Source organism: Amblyomma maculatum, chromosome 6 (genome assembly GCF_055883805.1).
Source record: "Amblyomma maculatum isolate TAMU_Amacu chromosome 6, ASM5588380v1, whole genome shotgun sequence".
Lineage (NCBI taxonomy): Eukaryota > Metazoa > Arthropoda > Arachnida > Ixodida > Ixodidae > Amblyomma > Amblyomma maculatum.
Genome location: NC_139349.1, coordinates 102,442,121 through 102,468,154, shown reverse-complemented (window position 1 = coordinate 102,468,154; position 26,034 = coordinate 102,442,121). Strand labels below are relative to the sequence as shown.

The 26,034-nt window shown below is 42.4% G+C and overlaps 2 protein-coding genes across 3 annotated transcripts in view; both read right to left on the bottom strand.

The window, feature by feature from the left end:
* LOC146186459 (homeotic protein ultrabithorax-like) overlaps nt 1–26,034 on the bottom strand; it is a 449,712-nt gene that overhangs the window by 28,230 nt on the left and 395,448 nt on the right. The window lies entirely within an intron of this gene.
* LOC146186463 (uncharacterized) lies at nt 21,095–25,321 on the bottom strand. Its single transcript, XM_084607211.1, has 3 exons — nt 24,461–25,321; nt 23,633–23,833; nt 21,095–22,699 (listed from the first exon to the last, which is right to left on the bottom strand). The coding sequence occupies exons 1-3, from the start codon at nt 24,729–24,731 to the stop codon at nt 22,176–22,178; spliced, it is 996 nt and encodes a 331-aa protein (XP_084463337.1). The 5' UTR covers nt 24,732–25,321; the 3' UTR covers nt 21,095–22,175.

Sequence of the window (26,034 nt, the reverse complement as noted above, 5' to 3'; positions counted from 1 at the left end):
TAGTAATAAAACACTTTCATCGTCATCATCATCATCAGCCTGACTTATACCCACTGCAGGGCGAAGGCCTCTCCCATATTTCTCCAATTAACCCGGTTCTGTGCTAGCTGCATCCACTTGACCCCTGCGAACTTCTTAATCTCATCCGCCCACCGAACTTTCTTCCGCCCCCTGCTACGCTTTCCTTCCCTTGGAATCCAGTCTGTTACCCTAGGCGACCATCGGTTCCATTTACTGCAGTAAAAATATATTGTCCGACAAGTCCGCGTAAGTGTGATCCAGTATAGATCGGTATTTACTTGCTCCTGCAACCGCGTACACAATGTTAGACAACAAGCTTGCACCGAATTATAATCGCACAAGCTTGTTAATAGACAATCAGAGCGGCCGCTTTTTCTATATTTCTCGACTTCTTGCCCGCGCGCTCCTTATACCTGGAAATAACATAATTCAGCGTGGCTGAATTGATTCCCATGTGCACGAACTTTGATGCCGTTTGGCTGCAGCATGCACCCTCCGCAACTCTAGCTGGCACAGAGGCGTAATCTACATACTGGTGGCTCTGACTATGGTCATTTATGCGCGATTCGTTCAGTTTTTGTCTCGAAATATTTCTTAAATCATTCATTCCAAAATATTTGACACGAATGAGTCGTTAAAAACAAGTCCTGCACGCAGTGTGAGCAGATATTCGCTATTATCAATCAAGGACTGAAACTATGAAGGCGTTAAAGCGCGATAACTATCAATTTTAGGTTGAGCAACAGCCTTATACTCTCTGCGTTCAAAATAGCGAATATCAATGCTGCTGTTGAAATAATAATAATAATAAAAAATACAGCTTGCGTATTAATTCGTGCCTTAAGAAGGAGAACAAGTACAGGCGCAATCATAGAAAATCTAATAGTGCGCTAATCCTAGAAATACTTACAAGCATTGGTGGGGGCTATAGGAATTAATCGCAAACCTGATCAGAAAAGAGCGCGAATGGAAAGATAGAAACAGGACAAGGAAGAGAGCCGGCACAGGCTGTTTTCTGTCATGTTTAATATCCACCAATTATAGCCCAAGTCTAGGCTGCTAGCAAACATGATGCCTTAGACTGACATTGTTCAGGACGAGTGGCCTTCATGATAAGACCAACTGATACGCGAAACACTCAATAACAACTATACCTGAAAACCCCCTCTTCATAAACACGACACACGCGATATTGTAAGCAATACAATAAGGCATGTTTAGGATTTTTCTCCATCCTATACGGCGGAGTATGTGGGAGAGAGACGCAGTAACATCCTTTCTTTTTTCTTTTTTTTTTTTCAGAATCGCGAGTAATCTTGATTACTATTATTAAGTCTATTTAGCTGGTTGGTTTGCGGGGTTTAACGTCCCAAAGGGACTCAGGCTATGAGAGACGCCGTAGTGGAGGAGCCCGGAAATTTCGACCACCTGGGGTTCTTTAACGTGCACTGACATCGCACAGCACACGGACGCCACGCCGTTTCGCCTCCACCGAAACGCAGCCGCCGAGACCGGGATTCGATCCCGCTTCCTTGGACACAGTAGTCGAGCGTCTTAACCGCTGCGCCACACCGGCGGGGCTAAGTCTATTTAGCTGTGTTCTTCTGGAAGCTTGCCGCTTTCAGTCGCTTTCCCATGATTCCTTAGCATGACAGGTGAGCGGCCGCGTATTCAGATTTGCATTTGTGTGTCGCGCACAGTGCGGACGAAGCGCAATGTGTTTATTGACTCCCAGTGGGAAGTTGGAAAGATCAGCGACCTTTCTATTACGAAGCTACATGTGGAGCCAAAGTTGCACCACAGAGCGCTATGTATGGTAGTAGAATGCAGCGCGATGCGAGTCAGACAGTTGCACAATTATGCTGGAATTTGCGAAGTCAAGTGTGCAACGAGAAGGCAATGGCAGATAGTTACAGGAGGAAAATGCTTATCGCATAGGCACGGGCGAAAGTATTCTACGGCTTATAAACACGATAAGTTTAAACGAATCAGATATAAATGGAAATGGCGCAGATAAGATGAAATGTGAACAAATTTAATGGGCGTGAATAGGAAAGCCCGGAAATGTACCATTTAATACAGCAAATGACATTGTGATAGGGCTACATGCACTCAGCCAAGAACGTTTAAACGGAAGGGATTGTAAGCGAACCTTTTGTCTGCGATAACAGAGACCATCCCGAACTAAGTGTCGAAACATTCTGCGGAGATTTTTTTTTTTCTTGTCTTTTTAACATGACACGGAAACCATGCGTGTCAGACCACATGAACATTTGTCGTTTTCTTAATCCTGCCGTCATTTGCATGCGCCTGTCAAGCTACGCAAAGGAACAGAACTAGCTAGAGCCCACGAACCTGATGACGGCTGTCGAGCAGAAAAAGCAAAACCGCCTTGAGCAATGTACAGAAGGCGTGCGGGGTACATAAGTGAACAAAGATAAAAAATAGAGGAAATACATAAGAATGCGACTCGCTGCTAGAAACTACGCGCGCACACGTTGCGCGGTTTCTTAAGTCCCGATTTACATGGCGCGACGATTCAACGGGATAGGTACCCGTGTCCATATATATGCAAGTGCGCGGTGCCGAGAACGTTGACACGAGCCTGCCGCACGTATATGATTTGCATACATGAAAACAGGGAACGATCTCGTCGTCTCCGACGGTGTGTGCGTGTGTACATGCCGAGCACCGAACGCTAAACGGGCAGAGCTGCGTCGCCGAAAAAAAAATAATAAAACGAACGCGACGCGAACTTTTCGTAGGCGAAACTAACTTGTGCCCATTTCTATGCTTTTATTCTAATCTTTCCCGTGTTCGCTCAGGGATTGTTCAAACGAAAATTTCGCCCAGCCGCTATGCGAGCGTAGACGATTGTATAGTATAGTGCGGAAGGAAGGGGCAACGCTCGCCGAATGCGGAAGGACGAGAAGCAGTGGAAAGCCCGCCAGAGGGAGACCGCGTCGTCATCATCGTCGTCGTGAGGAGATGTCGCCGCCAGACAACGGCCTCTCCCCCCCCCCGAAGATATCGGAGCCTATTTCCATTCGGGAGGCATATTTGCGAACCGCACGGAGGCGCCCGAAGCGCCTACGCCGACTATAGCCGTATACACTGCGTATAGTGCATACGGCATAGATGGGAGGGTTTTCCCCGCTCGACTGTTACGATAATATATCAGCGTATTATGCCGCATATCTGCATGCGAACGCACGGAGTGAATGGCTCGGGCCGCCTTATCTGCAATTTCGAGGCCCCCGGAGAGAGCCGAAGAAAACGAAAGAGAGAAAGCAGGGACTATTCTCTGCTATAGCGACGACGATGACGACGTCGTGGCGTAGCGTCGCCAGCGCTACCGCGCTACCGGCGTAAGCAGGGCGGTTGCGCGTCGTCGCCTATACGACTATCGTATATGCAGAATCGGCGTCGTGTATGCGGGCCCGCGGCGATGCACACTGCGGTTTGTACGCACTGTGTGCGAGCAGGCATGCATCGAGGTGTGCCCCCCTCCCTTTTTTATTTTCTAGCATTGCTCGCAAAGACAACATCGGAGGTCTATATGCGCAAATGCGCCCGATTCAACCATATTGCGCCACAGAGTTCGCTCCGTCGTGTAATGGGCGCGCTGCACGACGATTGCCTGTGTGCATGTATGGGTTTATATATACAGGGTGCCCGAGGGCATCTACAGCGCGCATATTATATGTTTTGTTTCTTTGGAAAAATGGACTTACTTGCCTGGGGTATATCGCAACGCGCTATAGATGTCGCAAGTGCAGAAGAAAGTTGAACGTATATATACGCTTTGAAATGTTACGGGGCATGTTAACGTAGAAATTGCCGGCGCCGAGTGCATCGTACCGTAATATGTGTTCGGGGACAAACGGTCGCGATAGCGTCGCTCTGTGCGCCGTACTAAAGAGCCCGCGGTGAATGCATTTTACAGCCCTGCTTTCCATGTCCGACGCTAACTGAGTGGTAAAGCAATAGCTTTGCGCCGAATGTGCAGCTGTGTACATGTCGACAGGTTGGCGTTTAAATTTTATGGCTTGTAAGCCGCGCTATCAACGTCATCAACTTAGGGGTCAATGAATGCGCAAATACCGAGAAGCGCGGATGCACAACTGCAACGGATACTGATCTCGGATGAGATAGAGGGAGCGAGAAGCGTAGATGCGCACACCAACCTCGTATGACTGTGCAGCATCTCTTATACACTCCTCTAGCGCTCTTCAGACGACAGTATACATAGCGGCACATAAGATTTACCTGTCATTTTAGCACGACGCCAGGCCCTTTCCAAGAGCACACATGGCGACCATGCTTGAGAATAGATTATAAAAGTATGGCAACCAAGAGAAAGGCAGACAAGTAAAGCAATGTTGCATGTTCTCAATTTCACGTCGTATACTGTTGCACAAGGTTTTGTAGTTAAGTGAGTCAATAATGTGCACGCGTTAAGAAGGTGCGCACAGCTAATACAGTGATAACTGTAAGCCTGTAGACTTGTTGTACGGTATTATAGTAGTGTATAGCTACAAATGTACTTCTCGTGGAGTAAAGCTCCCCAAAAGCCTGAAGTGTTTTACTTCACACATGCTTTACTTCCAAGCTACGAACAATTCTTTCATTTACCATTAGGGTGAACATGCATACGGACTAAAATCAATGTTTTATTACTTTTTGACTACAGAACAAGCTGATCCTACCTGCAAAGCTGGAAGAATACGAATATGTATATTATTCCCCCCTGTACATTTTTTTTTTTTTTTTGCACTGTAATTTGCACAGTACGGTTAGAGACTGTTCAAGCTCGCTGTGCAATCTATATATCTGGCCTAAATGGCAATAGACTAAGCCGCAGTAACTGCACTGAAATGAAAAAAAAAAAAAAAAAGCATATTTCTTGCTAAGTTACAAAAAGTGTAAGCTGTGCGAAGTGCATGTTAAGCACACTTTAGAGCTCGGAGGCCACTTGCTTGTAATCGGGCGGCGGCGGAAAGGATAAATTTACGTCCCAAAAAGTGCGGAAGCGGCTCTAGTCCTGTCTTAAGTTGCTCCGAGCAGAAAATTAAAAGGACTATAAATAGTAGATACTGACCGACAACTAAGCCGAGTACATATCGTATGCATCACGTAATTTGAAAGGCAAGTTCCATTAGGATTGTTTTGCACTAAGTTAGCGGTTTCGCATCCCACCTAAGACTGCAACTTTGAGACACAGTTCTCGCAGACACTTTACCAGATTCATGCACGTTATGTTAAAACATACCGTGCCTCCTAAAAAGCCAAGAAAGAATTTTCCGAGATTAGTAAATTGTGAAGGAACATCGTTGAACTCCGAATAAACGGCTGGAGAGTGTGATCGGATTCAATAGACGCATCGCATAGGCTGCATCATGGATATCAGTATTGATTGCGTGCTTATTTGATTTGCATGATTTTCATGTAACATTTTCGATATTGCGTATCGGTGATACCACGAGAGATCAAACTAATTATTTGATATATTGTGCACGTAGTACTCAATATGCCAACCGTGCAATTATTTTTGTCTTATGACGCTAATATTACGGGAGAAAAAAATATGAACCATATGTCACGCCACAGGCAGACTTTTGGAGCACATCGCTGTGTCCGCATTTTGCAATGACGTAAACAAGTGGAGTTATTTAAGCCACGGTTAATATATTTTGTGCAGTCAAACTATAGGGGGGAAAGAGTAGGTTAGGAGTCTTTCCGCTATTCTGAGGAAGTTATTGCTTCCAAGGAAAAAATTCAAAAAGTGTACTTCTGAGAAATTAGGCCTTGCTTATGAATTATTTTCTCCGCGAATAAACGCCCTACCTTCTTCAAATTGGTCAAAATTGTTCCAGGTAATAGGCACTTGTGCAGTAATCAAGTCAACTGACTTTAATTTTTATAAATCAAGTAGCATAAGAAATCTTACGCGAAATACTGCATTTTTGACTATAAGGTATTCTAAAAATGAATTTAAAAAAAAAAAAAAAAACATTCTTAATATTGCTCAGACTTCTCCAAACAATTCTCGAGACATGGGCACGAAAGGATATGAAAAGACACGCTGCATTATTTTGTTCCTTACCAAATTACAAGAGCTCAAACTTGGCACTACTCCAGCATCGGCAAAGACACCTCAATAGAGGCCGTGAAGCAGCTGCAACTACGTCTGCAGCTGTAACAAATTCGCGAAATGCCATGTTTAAGACACAGTTGAGGCTATGAGTAGATAACCAAAATGTGCTTTTTTTTTTTTTTTTTTTTTGCACTGCGCATGCTAAGAATTTTGACGTGCAAAACAAAATAACACGAAATCAAAGCATCGCAAAACAGTCTCAATAAGAGAATGCAGATATTATCGTGGTTGATTTTTCCTATAAGTGAGCTGGTATCATAAATGTGCCAGGATATGCATTAGTGAATTCTTTCTAAATGCAGATTTTGTCTTCGACGGTAGAGGTTAAACACGACTTGTGGTGATGATTCTTGCCTCTTGTTATTCTTATAATTGAATATATCACACTTGCACTGGATCTGTAATTATACTCCTGACATCTGTTGGTAATTTGAATATGCTCTTTTTGTACTTGTGTAAACCAGCTGATGTGCGTTCTGTCACTGACTGCCAGCTTCAGAGGTTCTCGGGTCCTCGTCAATCTGTTCGTAGCAGCTTTTATCCCTTGAACATTTCCAGAATGTATTTTTTTTTTTTTTTAGAAACGAAGAATTTAATTCAAAAGCAATGCGAGCTGAGGTGTGTAAAGACCATTTGGACTGCAGAAACCGAAACGGATGCACGAAACGATCGCAAAATTATTTTATTGTGGGTCAAAAATTAATTCTCAGCTTTTACGGTGCCTTGTGCACACAAATTCATGTGCACCAATTTATTCATACAACCGGTCACAAGTATTTACACTCACCCTTTTTTCTGGTCAAGTGATATTTGAAGCTTCTCCCTAAGCTCAAGGACTACGTGCACATTCTTCAGCCTTTCTGACAAGAGACTGTTTCAGACGGTGACTGTATCACATTCGCGCTGCCTGTTCTCATGGTTGCTAAGGGATGACTGGTGTTTTAGTAATCCACAAATGCCATTGCATTTTTCTCCATCTCCTGTTGCAGAGAACAGCACCTTATAGATACGTTTGTTTGGCCACACTTCGTGCAATCGGTATTCGTTTTGAAATGCCCTGCAGTCTTGTTGCTCACACATGTGAGGTAATCTTAAAGAATGAGGTCTTTTGCTTTGGCACGATCGTGAATTTTTGCTAGCGCATCATCATCAAAACGTTTTATTTCCACCTAAATGAGACTCCTTTTTGGACCCCCCGGCGAAGCTGGCATGTGCCACTTCATGTGTCGGATACGACGAGTGATTTTGCATGAGGCGTCATTTTGGTCCTTTATAGTGCTGAAACCACAGCGTATAAATTGCTTTGCCCTGTAGAGTGGCTATGTGCACTGATCATCGCGCAAGTGCTACAGGTGGAGCTTGCGGTCACCAGAATTAGCCGGAAGCACTTACGACGTGGTCTGTTACGATGTGCTGTTAGCCTATGAAGCCGGTTAGGAACTGCCTTCGACTCAAGTTGTCTAGACTGTCGAGTTTGTGCGGCATATGTCTGCGACGAAATGTAAAGCAGAAAGCAGCACGTATGAATACACGACAAACTATTCCGATTCGGAGCAGCACACAGCTATACCAGCACACGTTATGAAGAGGAAGGGGTGGCATCAGTATACACATTTTTGATTATAATTTAAAATATTTTCTCCTTGGATACTTCTCATGATGTTGTTAAACCTACCGTCCATATAAACGATCAAGAAGCTGTCTTCAATGGTTGCATGTGGAAAGAGAACGATATATTGGAAAGTATGTTACAATATGTTGGCAAAGGCCTACACATCCATGTGGAATACATAGTGGATGTTTCAGAAATACATTTCGTTTTAAATCGTGTGTTATAGTGTGATGTTCACGGCTTTTATTAAGAAAGGACCACAACACAGGTGTACAGGGACACAAAAAGACAAACTTTTCTCTGCATGAGTTATTATGGCCCGTGCCCTCCGGTGTTACTTTCGTTCGGCGATAGTAGCGCCACTTCATCGTGCTTAAGTCACAGATTGATGCTGCCTATTAAAAATAAATTCATTTATGCCATCAACCGAGGAAAATGTCTGCAATGGCAATTACGGAAATTTTAAAGCAAGGGACGAAGTAGCAGCTGTTTCAGGACCGCCACTGAGGTGTTTTGCCAATGCTGGAGAACTGACAAGTTTGAGCTCTCGTAACTTGATAAGGAACAAAATAATGCAACATGTATTTTCATCCTTTCTGCCTACGTCTTGAGCACTGTTTGAAGAATTTTGAGCAAAATTAGTAATGGGGACCTTTTATAAATGATTTTTGAAAAGAACTCATAGAGTCAAATATGTAGTATTTGGCATAAGATTTCTTATGCTTCCCCTTAATTAGAAGAATTAGTTAGTGAGATTAATTACTGCACAAGTAATCATCAAGTAAGGCATCTAGTCGCGGAGGAAATAATTCGTAAACCTAATTTCTCATCAGTGTACTTCTTGAATTTTTTCCTTGGAAGCAATAGCTTCCACAGAATGGCGAAAAGACGCCTAACTTATTGTTTTCCACCTGTAGTTTGGGTGCACAAAATATATTAATTATGGCTTGAATGACCCCACTTGTTTATGTCATTGCAGAATCCGGATACAGCGATGTGTGCGAGAAGTCTGGCTGTGACGTGCAATCGTTCGCATTTTTTCTCTCTTAATATTACAGTATGGAAAAATAATTTAACTTTTGACATATTGAGTACTACAGGCATAACATATCAAAAACACAATTGAAAATATAAAATAACTATGCAGTTTAATCACTCGTGAAATCACGCATATATGATGGGTTGATCAGAAAATTACTGTACTTTTATATAAACGTTATATTTCCGGAACAACACGTTGTTTTGAGAGATGGTTAAGCATCATTTTTAGTATAGTGTGATACACAGCATATGACTTCCGAAGTGAAAAACAAATTTGGTAGGTTTGCTTCAAGACGAAGGTACACTTCTTAATTCCTTCTTTGGCGTTGTATACCGCCTAATTTACAAGCAAGGTTTAGAGCTTCCTAGGTTTCTTGTATGTAAACACTACCGACAAATTTTCTTTTCAAACCAACTTAGCACCCCCACCATATCTGCTGTGTGCACCGTCTCTAGCCAAGAATTGACACTGATAACTAGGCAAGGATATAAAACGACAAAGCGTTCGTTGAGAAGAATTTGAGCAATGCATATCAGTAATGCATAAAAATATTTTGCGTGAAATAATTTGTAACATTCCAGTACCAGACTGGCGCCAAGTGTAAGCGCGAATGAGATCTATAGAGTTAGAATGTGCCTCAAAAGACCTCGAGTGGATATGAAATAAAAAGAAACCAGCAACATAATCCAGAATACATATATTTTTTTTTTCTGCCACTCTAACGCAGTGCATGATATTGGAGCCATTTGTTGATGAGTGACATATCTGAGTGAAATACGTTCTAAATTCAGCGCCGCCTCAGTCTTTGTGCAATTGATGCAAAGAGTAGCGTACGGAAATGAATTGCACTGAATCAAAATGAGCACATATTTCTCGAAACAGTAAAATATGCTTCCATCTCTCGATTTAAAAGCTCAAAATATATCCGTAAATGTCACATTAAGTATCCAAAAACTCTGATCAACAAGTTGGACTTGCATAAATACACAAGAAACATCTGCTCCATCTAAGTATAAAAAGCTGTCGACTCAACCCGTAATATAACAGGGCACACTTGTCCCACTAGCTCAAGTGATGGCAGGTGGAGAGGGGTGCCATTATGTACCACTCTCCGTCTACTTAGTAACGGACATGCTTAGTACTAAACTATCAAACAAACCGTTCAGTGCATTTTCATCTTTCTTAGTAGCCTTGCTTGATTTCCTTTGTATTTTATCAAGTACCAGTTTGCACATCGACGAGGACCATTTTGACGAGCAAAAAAAAAATGAATTCGAAAATTTTTTCACCCTATTAGCTGTTTCCATCACTCAAACGCAGCGTAATACTTCTTAAGTATTTTTCAATTCTAACGAAAGCTTTCTAATAAGTCGAATACATGCAAGATGTGAGGCGTTCCTGTGCAGTTACTGGTACCAACGTTTAACTCCCTCCCCCCCCCCCCCCCCCTCCCCTCCCTCCTTGTTCTTTTTCTACATGAACAGCGCCAAAACATCTCCAAAGTGATGCCACTCAGTTTCTAGAACCATTCTATTCTGAGTGTTTTTTTTTTTTCCTTTTCATTTCTCTGGAAATGGAATACGCATGTTGCTTATGACCTATAGATATGCTAAGTTACCGAGTATAAATAGTTCCTATAAGCTTTTCAGCTTTGTATAATACACTAAAAGATGTTAAAAAGAAGTGAAGCGATATCAAAAAGTTACTTCATCATCATGTTTCGTCTATTTTAAGTACTGCCAAGGACGTCGATCATGCAAATTTCGCATTCTTTCGGCTTATATTGGAAACTATACAGATTACTAGCAAAAAGATACGTACGAGCCGTAATTGGTAAATGTGCTGTATCGTTGCAAAACAAACTTCCAACTTAAGTTGTTGAATATAAATTTGAGGTTAATGATTCCATAGTTGTTTCTGGCAGAATATTAGAGCTAACTTTATTACGGCTCATTTTGTAGTTTCAAGTTGTGAAACATGTAAAACCCAATGGATTAGCTTCTAAGCCCTACAACGAGGTGTCATTACGCGTTCCCACACAGCGTTCGTAGTTTTGCTGGTAACGAGAAATCTCATTCTCTATTTTCTCGAGCTTAGTTCGGTATTCCAGGACTGCTTCCAAGAGCCCCGTTGCATGGCTGACAAGTAATCGTTTGGACTGTATATTTCTTAGAAAGACTATGACTGCCATTGTTACCCCTCGCTCGATGATCTGTCAAACGATGATTTTACAAAGGGGTGAAGGGTGTTGCCATATTCGGGAACTGGGCTACTCTCGTAGCACAGGAAAATGTTAACAACTTTCCCCCTTAACAGTCCAGTCAAACCGGTTTCTCCAAGGGTCGTAAAATGGTCTATATTTGAACACTACACTGGCACTGAAATACTGAAATAACCAACAGAAGAATAGCATAAGAATACGGAAAAAGTAACGAACCAATAATTCAGTAAATCGACTACTTGTTCAATTTTCATTGCGTAAGCTTCATATCAGCTCATTTGACAAAGGGTTCGCTGCGGACTGCGCTTATCCATGGGAAGGGCTCTGGTGGAGTGCGAAAATTGTGGAAGGGCAGAGACACTTAGGAGACATTAAATACACCGGCAAGAGGTGAAATGTACTCCAGAGCCCTCGTCATGCAGGGCGCGCAACTTTTTCGCGTCAAGGCTCGGTGCTAGCTTTAAAACGCGCCTTGGACCATGATGGAAACACCACTAATGGAGAGCGCCATGTTTTTATGTGACAGTAGGAACGACGCCGTTGCCTCCATTCAGACAGACTGAAAACTTCGCGTTTAAGCTTATGACGGTTCTCATGGATAGGATTTATTTAGCTTGTAAAAGAAGGTGTAACCGGAGTGCAGAACTAGCGGAGTTACTTTAAATGCATGTAGAAAGTGGCACATAAAAAAAAAAAAAAACGAATTGTGGTTGTACGAACGGTAGTGATAAATGCTTCTGTAGAACCACAAAGGTAAGTAACGATGTAGAAATCAATGGTTATTTTAACTATAAGCAGCCTCGCGCATTCAGATTGGCAGGGGATGTTAACCAAACAAGTAAGCTACCTTCGTTTTCGCCGGAATTTAGCCTTAGTTTAAAAAAGTTAGTAGCCTGCTCGGACATTAATGGCAGCACTTCGAATTACGAACATACATACCGCAGTCATCACCTAAGCATCGGAATAGAAAGAGCAGTTACAATTTTTCCAACGTTACAATTTAAAGTAGTAATAATCTCTAGCTTCAGTAGAGCTTATTGAGGTAAAGCTAATCGCTAGAAATAAAAATAAATAAATAAAGGACTACAAGGCACTTTTAAGTAGGGAATCTCAAATCGTTAATGCTAATGTGTGTTAATGTGTGGTTAATGTGTGTCAACTGGCAGCGTCTTGAGCTATTAATTCATGACATTCATGACCGCAGGGAGCGAATATTGAATAAGTTCAAAGCCCACAATACATTCACGGCCACAGCAGGAGAGCAAATTTCGGTAACACCAGCTCCATTCAAACTCCCATGCAGAAGTAGCGAACCTGAACTGAAGTTGTTGACTTCATGTATGAAAGGACTTAGGCTTATATGCAGGGTCCGCAAAAGGTGACTATACATTTGAAAGTAACAGCGCAGCTTGCGTTTGCAACCTAAATTTATTTCAACAATGCAGCGGAACGGCCCCAGCGTTCCGGCAGTGCAAGCATTTATGACTCAGATCACGTGAGCTAAATTTGTGCAATGCAAAATAAATGTGGCGAATATAATAAATATAGATACGAAGTCAGAGACCACGTATTTCCCTCGAGAGTAAGAGTTAAAAATATGGTGGCAGGAATGACGCACGAATAAAACTTTAGGAAGGCACGGTGCCTCTGTGGATCTGGAGTAGCCGAGCAATTTCGGCGAGCCCGACAACAATATTTCAGGCTGATAGCACCTCGATCAATGCTTAGCTACCTATCTACTTGGAAGAGGTTAATGAATTAAAACATTCATGTGACACACCCATCGGCATGCATACAGGCGCGCAAATGTTTAGTTAGTCTTATCCATGTCAGTGCCCGAATGGTTTCTAGCAGCTATATCCTCTCGTGCTTCCTTTTTTTTTTTTTTTTTTTTTTTTTATTAATCGCTTCGTGCTTTTGCCCGAACAAAGGCAGCTCGCCCTCGGCTTCAGTCGCAAATAATGCTTCAGGCCTGACAGGCACCTGACGGAATATATTAACCACTATAGCAAATGAGTTTAAAAAGAAAAAAAAAGAAGGCGGGGGGGGGGGGGGGGGGGAGGAGATGTTCAATGTTCCGAATAAGATACGCAAAGGCCAATACGAAAAAAAAAAAAAAAGGAAGGTTACAAGCTGAACAAATAGTTGCTGCCATGTTTCGACGAGAGCATCAAGAACCAGTTCCGGTGCGTAATGGTCAGGCGCTGACCGATTGCCTTTGGTTTCGGTATACGCTCGTTGATATTCCGAAGCAGGAAGAATTCGTGCGCGCTTTGTTTAATGTCACATCGATATCTGTGCGCCGAGCGGAAGGCAAGGGAAAGCGATATAATTCTAAACAAGGCGGGTGCAGTGCTGACACAATTTATCTGATACTTTTCTGAAGCTACCCACTCCTCTTGTTTGTGATAGAATAATCGAGCAACTCAACAGGGCATGAAGGATATACGGGGAGCAATAAAATTACGTTATCTTCGCCTACGAATGGGTCCAGCGAGTGCGCTGACGTAAAAGCCCTACTCCTACCTGAATAACTATCAAAGCAACGAGACTATATGTAAGGAAACATGACCTTCCGTACTTTTACATCCGTATACAGACAGGGAGAGCTGGCGTGATCACTTTCTATCGTGAAGATGCCTACTGCGAACCATAAAACAACTTGTTTGGGCAACGCTAAATGTTCTTAAAATGCACGTGATGCTTGAGCGTTGACTATCGCGAGAGATGACTGCCGCATTCAGTTGGCGCCAACAATATGCGCAAGGAATCAAGTCTCACGAAAAATAAAACCAGCAGCATACATAGTACATGTCTTAGCGCTCTCCCCTCGCACTAAACAGACAAGCTTAAGCTTAACGCAATAATACTAGGTAAGCTTAAGCTTAATTAGGTTAAGTAAACTTAGCTTAGTAATCAAAGTTAACAAAGTTCATGTATGAGAATTCGTTTTCGCGATTACCATCAGCGCATAAAAAAAGAATGGAATTACGACGAAAGCACGGTTAAACCCTTTCAGGCGTCATTTGTTTCTGCATGTGAAAGTAAGTTTTTCACCTAAATAGTATATTCAGGCCTTAATTAAGAAATAAAATTTGTTAGTTTTAAGAGACAAAGTATATGAAGTATATATATATTTCGGCAGCGATGTTGTAAAGTTTGTACAAAATGGCATAACTAGTGGTAACGGCTGCGTCCAAATGCCGCTACTTATCAAGAAAACACAAGAATGACGGTGAAAGTGATTTCGCCTAGAAGACGCACGCTAAGCCCGACATTGCGGAAAGCTATTTTAATTTACCACTGATGGCAAAGCATGTCTACATAAAAATGGAGGGCGACGTGCTATCTCGTTCACTGTTCCGGAAACGACTATTTACTGCGCTCTCTACATAACATAAAAGTAACCCTTATTTGCAACAAGGATACGAAATTCAGCTGAAACAAAGAAATCGCTGTTTGGTGCAGCAAACTCTGACAAAAAGCTATACACGAGTACACTTTGGATGCAGTTGTGGATACAATATACGTTAAAGGGTTGAGAAATCTCTCCTGCTTCTTGAGATGGCTGGGTATTTTCATAACGGTGACTTCCATTTATAGCCATAATTTCTCAGAAAAGTGACAAGCCGTCGCCATATGGAGCAGGGTACACTTCCTGCTCGTCGTACGTGTGCATCCTCTGTGTAAATATTTCCAAACTGCAGAATTTCAGCACCAATCTCTGCGGCTGTGGGAGACAGGGTCACTTCTAAAGAGGTTGGCCGAATTCTTTCTCGTGCAGCGAATAACGCATGTCTGTTCACTACGAGCTTCCCTTTCAAACCATTTGGCACGCTTCACAAGGGGTTCACTATCTATAAATATAAGCGTCTTTTTCAGAGTGCACCTAACTTCCGTCCGAATAAAAACACGCGCCTCGGCGTGAGTTCTGTATTTACGGTTATGCTCGACATTGTCATCGTTTACTAAGGCGGCGACGTAAGAGTAGCTAGCTCTATACTTAACGACGGCCGACCACAAAGTATGCAGTTCTAATAATCAGTGAATATTTTGGCAAATACCCTTGAAATTTGCGCTCGAACTTTGAATCGCAATGCGGACGTTGTTTTCCTAATGGTCTTTTCCTAGGAGCCGTGTTCACATGTTGGCAGCTAAGGATGCTAGGCAAGGCATACAAATTTGCTTCAGTTTATTTTCTCAACGGCAGTTTTCTTTCTTTTTTTTTTGCTTTATCCTATCAAATTATTACCATTGTACTTTACCATAACAACCACTACTACTAAGAATGTGATGTTACACTAAGTGCATCGCTCAGAATACGAGGCTAAAATAAAAAATCTGCCTATATTTAGCACACGTGAGGGCCAATTTATCTTCAGGTGTTTATAAACCACGTCTGTTTTATAAACATAGCGTTTGTAAACACGTATATTCCAAATGTTTTCTTTATATGAGGTCTAAACCCGCTGATGCCTAACCAAATAATACTGTGTTTTGTTGTTTTGAAGTGTCGCTTTTTGTATTTGTGTGATTTCAGTTAATATAAGCCGAACCTGCTTGCACTTAATGTCCGCAGTATTGTATAAATAAATCAATAAATTAATAATTATATCAAGCCCGAATGGTATTTGTGTAACTGACGCTAGACAGGCAAAAAAAAAAAAAAAAAACACTGAGCTGAAAGAACAAGGGATCCCGCAGGTCACTTCACGCCCCTCTAATACAACTGGAGCCTTCAGCAGTACAAAATACTGTCTGACTCAGGCCAGTGCATGTGACCTGAGCCACTAGAATCGCTGCAGGTTTGATCGTTAGTCTATACAGCAAGCCGTATAGTCTGTCTGATATTAACGTTTTTTGTTTTTTTTTTTCGCTTGGTCTCACGCTTTACGTACAGTATACATTTACATATGAAGGAAAATTTACGTCCTTTTAAACTACGTGCAACAAAATGCAGCTCCGTTGTCGAAAATAAAATGACATTCACTGCTTAGGCTTGACGTTCTCAACTAAATTTGCTAAAATTAGTCTTTGCTTTCCAATGTTTAAGACTGCCACTGGGCAAGCAGAGTCGGTGAAGATTCGGATAGCTGCGATACGAAAAGGTAAACACAAAGCATTTAACCCACGGTTATTCTGTAGCTCCCTTTTTCAATTTCGTGAGTAGTTTTTCTTTGGCCGTATGCAAAACCATATGATATTTTAAATTTTAGCACTTAACTAGCAACAGAGTTCATTCCAGACTGCGAACTGACGGTTCTAACTCATACTGCACTTGCTTTTACGTCATGAAGTTGGCAGACTTCATCAAGCACGCCTTCCCGGAAATCTGATATTCTGAATTTTCACAATACCACGACTACTAATACTTTAATACTGGCGTTTCACTAAAACATTCTGTATTCCGCACGGTGACGCTAGCTGTTATACAGAATAGAAAAAAAAAATTAAAAATGGGCTGAGGTATAGTGGTCAGGAAACCCGAAAAATGACAAGTCGAAGTGGTCGGTATATACGGTCTAACCGCCGTATTCAAGAACTAAACTTAAACTTAACTTACAAGTTAAGTGACTCATCGGCACTTAACGCGTTTCATGAACAACACTTGCACTTAAGCCACACTTAAAACCGCACTTATCGGCCCCAAAAGTTAACTTTCCAAAAGTAGCTCCCTACCTAGCTTAAGTGCAGCTTTTTCGCATTCAAAATGGCCGACTCCTACCGCTGCTTTTCCGATTTCGTCGACTACTGCGCTCGCGCAACTGATATCGCCGAAGACAGAGCGTACAGGTACGCACGCGCACCGCGGCCAGTGCTCAGGGATCGGCAGAACCCAATGGAGTTATACAACGACGCCGAATTCCTTAGCAGGTACCGCTTTTCCAAGGAAGCGGTACTGGAGCTGCTCGGAAGGCTTCCCCTTCGCGCCAACAGCGACGAACGCGGTCTCCCCGTGCCGCCGCTCCTGCAATTACTTCTGGCCCTGCGGTTCTACGGAGCTGGAACCTTCCAGGTTGTCACCGGTGACCTTGTGAATGTGTCGCAACCAACAGTGTCCCGCATAATAGCACGGATTTCATATATGATCGCCGGCACTTTGTTCCCGACGCTCGTCAAGCTGCCAAGCGCCACCGAAGCCCCGGCGGTAATGCAGCAGTTTTATGCAGTGGCAAACTTTCCCGGTGTCACCGGGTGCATTGACTGCACCCACATCCCGATAAAAAGTCCGGGAGGAGAAGATGCGGAAGTGTTTCGGAACAGGAAAGGCTACTTTTCCATCAATGTTCAGGTATGTCTCCAGCGAAAATATTCAGCGAATCGAGAAAAAAAAAAAGGGACGCAATATTTTTTGATAGCTCTGGAACTTCATGCTTCATTGATTACCAAGATATGAAAAGAGTGCGAAATGTACCGTTGTTTTTCGATACGTTCATGGTAGCTATAAACCAACTTTAAAGAGGCTTGCGAGCCGGTAGGAGAAGCCAGCTTTTCGTTTTGTTGACTGTGCCAAAAGCAACGAATTTTACAGTAATTGCAGAAAAGTAGGGGTGATAGCTGTGAACTATAGTATGCAAGCATAATTCATGATTTTAAGCATAGCTAAATGTTTTCACCATAACTGCCTGGCAATAAATAAAGTAATCATTAATGTTTACTGTTTCAGATACAAAATGTAACTTATTGCCGTATTTTCTTGGTTTCCATATGTTGTGCATGCTTTCAGCAATACAACAGGCTGTTCACAGTTCGTGTCAGTAGACATCGATATAACAAAACAGTACTATACGAATTTCCCGTGTCGTTGCCACATTTTTGTGCAGTGACCTAAAATGTATACAAATACAGGCAGTACTTGGGCTAGTGTGCAAACGTTTGCACTACGCAAGTAGCCTTAATTTTTATTCATCTGACCACTACTGTTCTCGTATAGGCCATAATTACTGGCAGCAATGCGAGTAGAGTACATGTTGCAAGAGCCAGTTTACTTCTTCTTGCAGGCAATAACAGGGCCCAACCTCCAATTTTTGGACCTGGTAGCCAGCTGGCCTGGTTCGGCTCATGACAGCCGTATTTTCGATAACAGTCGAGCAATGGTCCTGTACGAGCAGGGCAATATTCCTGGTGTCCTTCTTGGTGATATGGGCTATGCGTGCAGGCACTACCTGATGACACCTTTGAGAGATGACGTGCAACAAGGGAGTCCACAGCACAAGTAAGTTGAAGCTGTAGCTTTAACAAAGGCAAGTGCAGTGGCTCAATAAAGAAAAACTTTTATTTTTCTGCAGGTACAACAAGTCACAAACACGGACACGCTGCACCATTGAGAGAACCTTCGGGGTATGGAAGAGAAGGTTTCCATGCCTCGATATGACGCTGCAGATTAAAACAGCTACAGTGCCTATAGTGATCACAGCATGTGCAGCACTGCACAACCTGGGCAGGCTGCTCAAAGACCCCAACCCCCCAGCAGCGCAGTATGATGCCACTTGTGACAACACTCCGCCTATTCCTAACTCTGGAGGAGCTCAGCCATCCCCCTTGGTGCCACTGGTGCACACAACAAGTGGTTTCAGAACAAGAGAAAGGATCATTGCGCAGTATTTTCACTGAGCGGAATCAATGTGCTAGACCCATATTCTTTATCTTTGATTAAAGGTGGGAAACACAGACAGGAGGAAGACACGACTGAGCAGCTCACAGCTGCTTTATTTGCAGATAGAACGCACCAACATACAGCCATCATATAAGTAAGGAACACAATCTCATCACTGAACTGAAGCTCTTGCTTGAATCTTTTGTGTTCCTTGCATGTGTGATGACCGCATATTTATGCTTTCTTTCTGCCAATCATGAAGTTCCTTATTAGCTGTTTTGCGACAGGATGTGTAAAGAAGAAATTTTATACGTTTGCTCTCCTAATGCATAATAACCTCTGCACCCCAGCATCATTACAATATTCCAATGTCCTGCTTTGAATATTATTCAGTTTTATAATTTGCTTGGTATTTCAATTTTTTTATGGCAATGTTAGAAGTTTTCTGGTGAATTTAGACCACCTGGGGATTTATTAATGCATTTGGTTTGGTTTGCATTGCCCTAAAGCAACTCAGTTTTTGAGGAACACAGATGTCGAGAACTAGTGCAGCTATTTTTTCATTGCTCTCGTCGACTTGTCTCTCAAGCATATTGAAGCCTTCCAACTTTTTGTCAATTGCATCAAGCTTTTGGTTAGTCGCTGCTCTACCTTTCTTTATTTCTTGGATACCCAGAAATTTAAACCACCTATGGTTCTCTAACATTGCACAGTATGCCAACATGAATAAAACACCATAAGCATCATACTTCCTTGTTGTATTTGTGCCTTCATTGGCCGTGAAGCAACTAACTTTCTTGTTCCTAGATATATTTCGCTTTGATGGCGTCTTGTGCACAAATTTATCGTGAATAATTGTAGCCATGTTTGACTGGTTTCACACTGTTCCAGATCGTCTTTGTTGCCTCTGGCGACTTTGTCACAATGTATAATTCCTTGCAACCGCTGGACATCGACGACAGTATTTTCACTTTGTTTTTGGCTAACCAGACGCCTCACACACCTGTAACTTTAGAAATTATAGCTCGACTTGAGATAACCAAGTTGCAAGCAAGAGTTCACATGACACAGTAGCATTATGATTGCAATTGATAAAGATGATGTCACACATTTTCTGTGTTCAGAGTGGCTTGTTGCTATTAACCGTGTCGAGGTGTGCCGCTTGCCCTCAAAGTAGACTGGAAATGGGCCTACAGCAAGGGCACCAGTGTTTCACAAGCAAACACTAGACGTCGACAACAGTATTTTCACTTTGTTTTCGGCTAACAAGATGCCTCACACACCTGTAACTTTAGAAATTATAGCTCGACTTGAGATAACCAAGTTGCAAACAAGAGTTCACATGACACAGTAGCATTATGATTGCAATTGATATAGATGAAGTCACACATTTTCTGTGTTCAGAGTGGCTTGTTGCTATTAACCGTGTCGAGGTGTGCCACTTGCCCTCAAAGTAGACTGGAAATGGGCCTACAGCAAGGGCAGCAGTGTTTCACAAGCAAACACTAGACGTCGACAACAGTATTTTCACTTTGTTTTCGGCTAACCAGATGCCTCACACACCTGTAACTTTAGAAATTATAGCTCGACTTGAGATAACCAAGTTGCAAACAAGAGTTCACATGACACAGTAGCATTATGATTGCAATTGATATAGATGAAGTCACACATTTTCTGTGTTCAGAGTGGCTTGTTGCTATTAACCGTGTCGAGGTGTGCCGCTTGCCCTCAAAGTAGACTGGAAATGGGCCTACAGCAAGGGCACCAGTGTTTCACAAGCAAACACTAGACGTCGACAACAGTATTTTCACTTTGTTTTCGGCTAACAAGATGCCTCACACACCTGTAACTTTAGAAATTATAGCTCGACTTGAGATAACCAAGTTGCAAACAAGAGTTCACATGACACAGTAGCATTATGATTGCAATTGATATAGATGACGTCACACATTTTCTGTGTTCAGAGTGGCTTGTTGCTATTAACCGTGTCGAGGTGTGCCGCTTGCCCTCAAAGTAGACTGGAAATGGGCCTACAGCAAGGGCACCAGTGTTTCACAAGCAAACACTAGACGTCGACAACAAGTAAGCAGACGCTGCAGTGTTCACAAATACAGCACTCATACAAAAAAAAAAAACTTTATTTTCTGCAGATACAATAAATCACAGACAAGGACTCGCTGCACCATTGAAAGAACATTCGGGGGGTGGAAGCGACGGTTTCCGTGCCTCGACATGACCCTTCAGATTTTATTGTAAAGAACACAAATATACTCTCCATCTACAACCAAGAGCATGCATGAGTAGTACTAACAGCACCGATACCTAAAAACTTGAATCTGAACTATCAAGATACCGCAGTTCACAGTCACGAACGAGAAAAGACTGGGTGCTAATGCATGTGTCGCGGTTTTTATGAATGCAAAATGGGGGGGGGGGGGGGGGGGGCTTCGCTGTTTCTCTGGTTAATCATTGTGGTGCTTGTACAAGATAATATTATCTTTAAAGAGCACACAGCATGGTTTGTTGTTAGAATTAGGAGTTTTACGGTGGCATTCCCAGTAGTGCAAGGCCAAATTCGAGGGAGGGGCCCCATCCAAAGAAGTATTGTACTCACATATGCGGGTATTCACGCACCTTCCCGTATGACCTATACATCTTTTTCCACACGTGAAGGAAAAATTATACATCGCACCCGCACCAGGCCACAAATATGGTGTAATGTTTTTTTTTTTTTTTTTTTTCTGCATCTAATAAGCTAGGCAAACTTTACAACATGGTTGATAGGATATCCAAGGCAGAAAAAGAACAAAGACGAAAAAGAGGAATAACAAAAAAAGCATGCCAGATAAATCAATAATGAAGTTTGTCCCTTGTGCCACAAGTGGGGTGTGAGTACTGCTCATGTTAGTACTGTGATGTTAGTACTGCTCATACGTGTTCTTGGTTGTAGATGGAGTACAATTTGTGCTCTTTCCAATAAAATCTTCAGTTGCTAGTCAGCGCGGGTTCAATATTCTCTCTTGTCTTTATTGTTGCGGTGATATCTTTTTACTAAAAAACTCTTTAGCGGAAAAAAGGGGCTCGTTATGATACAATTAAAATATTCAACAGTCTGCAAGTCCGAAGTCAACAAGGGGATATATTTTTTTATGTTTGTAGTTGATATTTACCTGAATTAGTCATGTGATGATTTTAGGGAGAAAGATTATTAAATGCAAAGTGGAAAGAAAAACAATGCGTCGATTGTAAATGAGCCCACCATTTGCGCATTGTTTTTCCTTATACTTTCAGTGCACGCCAAAGAAGCCCAGGTGGTCAAAATTTTCGAAGTCCTCCACTACGGCGTCTCTCGTAGCCTGAGTCGCTTTGGGACGTTAAACCCCACAAACCAACCAACCAATATTCTCAATATCAACTAGAAAAGCATAAAAAAGGTATCCCCTACATTTACCTTGGGCTTGCAGACTGTTGACTGCTTTCATTGAACACTTTCTGTATACTTACCCCATTTCTGACCTGATCTTTTCAGTTTTCCTTTCCATTAAGCTTTTTGATTTGTAGGTCAAGGAGGAGTTTTTTTTTCCTTTTCAATTCCCTATCCAAGTTTAAATTCTCCATTTCAATGTCATGAGCTTGGGCTCTTTTCGCTAACCGATCTTTGTGCTCAGCTTTCAGAAGCCGAACCCTCAAACAGTGTTCTCGCGTCTTTTCTTTTTTTTCACTTTCAATGGCTGCGAGGCGAGCCATTAGCTCTCGCTCAATCAGTGTGTGTCTTTGTGCATTGGCAGAGCGACTGGTAGCTCCTACCCTCACTTCTGAGGAAGCGGATGCTGATGCTGTCATAGGTGGTGCAGCTAGCGGAGCAGCAGATGTTGCTGGCACGGCCCTTGGGGTAAGTGGGATGGCTGGAAGAATGCTTGATGCAGCCTGGCTCGGTTGCTCGGCAGAAGCAGCAGAGGTACTCGTAGCTGCATCGGCCAGCTCCTCCTCCATTTCTGGCACCTCATCCTGATGGAAATGCCAGGACCAGTGTGGGTCCTCTGCATCATCTTAGGCAGAAGTGCTTGGGATTAGATGTCGCAGTGAGGGTGCATACTTTGGATCAAGAAACACTTCAATTCTCACAGCAGTTCACTAAACCTTTCAATGGTTCATAATAAATGAGTATGTGAAATGCATTGACAGCCTGAGAGATGTGTTTCATGTTTACAATGATGCAGTGTTCTACAGAAGACATTTTATCATTTACATTGTGCAGTAACTCAAGCAATGTTTCAGTTAGAGCCAATTTATACGACATATCAATGGAAATAAACCAGGCATATTGTCTATACTTTGGAGGGAATCAATTCTAGAATACGGTTCTCATATATATATATATATATATATGACCGACAATGGCTTGGCAGATACGTTTATGTAGTGCATCTGCAACTTTCCAAAAACCACTACGGTGCAAAGAAAACAACACAATATGTAGAAGGACATCAAATGCTCTGTTTTGCGTTGTTTTTTTGCGCCGTAATGATTTTCAAGTCATGAACCAGCTCGGACCACAGGCCATTATTGTAAAGCATCTGAAACTTAGATGTATCTTTTGTTATAAAGGTCACACAGGTATACTATAAGACCACACAGATGCCACAGTAAAAATGCTCATGGGTGTGCACTGTGAATGTTAGAGCAGCTTTACACACTTTGATAAGAAAAGTTTATATGCAAAGAAAAAAATAAAATGTGAAGCTACAGCAGCAGCTCCCCAGCTCTGAGGAGATCTGGGGAGACACGAAAGGCAGGGATATGCTACAATTTTTTTTTCTGGATAGCCTATTCTTACTACATAAAGGAAATGGTTGAAAAAGTTATGCATACCAGTGCATGCCCACCAGCTTCGATATCTCAGCAAAAATATATTTCGAATTTTAGTGGTGCATTTATTTTCGGTTCCTGCAGTACGAGTACAAAAAAATGAAAAGGCGTACCACTAGGTCCTGCTAGTGGAGTTTCTTGTGTCTGCGACAGCAAGGCGGCCACAGACGGTGTTACTGCTGTAGATTCAGCCTGCTGGTGGCGCTCCCGGTCGCTGTCGAATGGGTTTGGCACTCGAACTCCCATGTGGGAGGCGACAGCGCCGACCCGCTGAAGTTCGTCTGTCAGCTGGCTCGGTGGTGCTGAACCACCGCCTGGGAAATCGCAGAAACCGCTGTTAGTAGAGTTGGAGCAATTCTACACAGAAAATCATTAAGCGATAAGAAGGTTTAGAAATGAAGCGGTTTTCACAGCGCTTGTACTGTGATGCTGTTACTTTGGGGCACGCTCAAAACATATCAAATCGCAAATTGTTTACTCATGCAAGTTTACTATTCACTTTCTATTCTCTCTCTACAGCAGGCACACGATGCTTGTGTGCGTTTCATAGTAATTCGTGGGGTAAAACACAGCACTCGTTCCAAAAGCGGGTGTGTTGAAGCTTGCTGCAAGCTGCGCCAAAAATTTCAACCCCTATTCAGCTGAGTAAAAGCTAGGATTACAGCTGTTTTCAAACTCTGTGCTACGTTACTGTGCTCACCACTTTAAGCATTACATCGCAGCAAAATAGTTCCTCATGTAGGTTGTGAGGTTCCATGCTGTTGCACAACGCCTTTAATACTCTAGCTTCGAGCTTGTGAGATGAAGCAGGAGACTGCATGGCAGCTTTTCGCTGAATGCTAGGCGGGACGTACACGCAGCAAGCAATTGGAGCAGTGGTACAGCAACAAAGACAAAAAAAGAAAACGAAAAAACGCAGGATAAAAGAAAACAGGACTTACCAGTCCGAAAAATTTCTCTTGTATCGTCCGCTTTTCCTTTCCGCCACTTCTCTTTCAAGTTCTCCCAACACTTTTTCAGTTGGAGCCATGTACGCGGGCGCACGTTATGGTGGGAGTTGAACTCTCGTTCTATCATTTCCCACTCTTTTCGCTTTCTCGCCACGCTCACTGCGTCAGTCTTCTTGTTTTCTACTACTGGCCGGTGCTTTTCAATGATGCTCAGGAGGATGGACCGCTCCTCTTCTGAAAAGTTCGCTTTCCTCTTTTCCATCGCGACCACGCGTGACACAGCACAGAACACGAAGCAAACTACGTTAATGAGAAAACATAAAACACACTACAAACGTCAATACACTACCAATGAATACAAAACTCGAAATATATACAATAAAAACAGAAACAGCTACAATAAAAGGGCAGGGGAGCGAGACGAAAGAAGAACGTTGCGAGCGATGAATGCGGGCGAACAAAAAGTATGGTTGCAATTTCGACGGGAGCTTTGCTAGACGCGCTACTATTGTGACGGCTCCATTTGTGGCCAGACAAGCAACAATAATTCGGTAAATCTAGCCCAATAAACTTTTTTTTTATTGTCAAATTGCAAGTTAAGACATTTGCTACCTATTTTCGATAATGTCCGGCCGTTTACGTTTCTTATTAATTTAAAAACTTATTGTGTATGCAATAATATTTGCTTACCCTCGCTCCCATGGCGCTTACGTATTTCTAAAAGGGCTACTTGGATAAGTTGAGTATAAGTGCTGTTTTTGAAACGTTCGTCACAGAAAAGTTACACTTACACTTTCCGCGTTCTTAAGAATGCAGCCTTAAGTGGTAGTGTAAGTTCCGTTCTTGAATACGGCGGTAAGTGTCTAGCTCTTAAGTTGACAATGCAGTGCAACAATTCGAAGACATCGCGAGGAAGCCGACGAAAGCAACGCGGAGCTATTCGGGAATATCAAATGGTGAAGTGAGGAACTGCATACACAGTTCACTGCTGGCATATTTGCTAGCATGAGAAACCACACAACACCAACGATTACTATATTTCACCACTCATGCTTCTTGATGGCACGTTGTATTCTCAGTCGCTGACATCGCAACTCGGCATCAAACGATGGCGCTTTTGTTTAGCAGTGCCTACCACATTTCTTTTCTCGCACCCATGCATGTTGGTGCATTTAAATCCCGACCTCATTAGCAACTCGTACTTGAAAAGCTAAAGCAGGGCGGCTTCTCCTGTTTTTTTTTTTTTTTTTTGTTTTGTTATACTCATTTTAATTTTTGGAGTTGAGTTTTCGCATGCTTTTGTACATAGCAATATGTAACATTTGGAACAGTATCAATGAAACAGAAATGATCCATCGTTTTTCTTCACGCCCTATTCATTTCCATTACGACTGTCGCTGTTCGTTCAGGAGATTTTCATCCTCCGCACCAATCACCTTATTGTAATAGCATGTCACAATTTGTTGACTGGGTATGTCAGATTACTGTTGTAATGACAGGCTAAGTTAATTCAGGTTTTTAGCGAAACAAGCGCAGCATGTGCAGGTTCCCGTCGATATGCCTCA

Coding starts and splice junctions, on each gene's coding strand:
- LOC146186463 (XM_084607211.1), bottom strand. CDS start 24,731: ATGGAAAAGAGGAAAGCGAACTTTTCAGAAGAGGAGCGGTCCATCCTC. Junction 23,834..24,460: donor AAGAGAAATTTTTCGGACTG/GTAAGTCCTGTT, acceptor GCGATTTCCCAG/GCGGTGGTTCAGCACCACCG. Junction 22,700..23,632: donor TCCACTAGCAGGACCTAGTG/GTACGCCTTTTC, acceptor CTTCTGCCTAAG/ATGATGCAGAGGACCCACAC.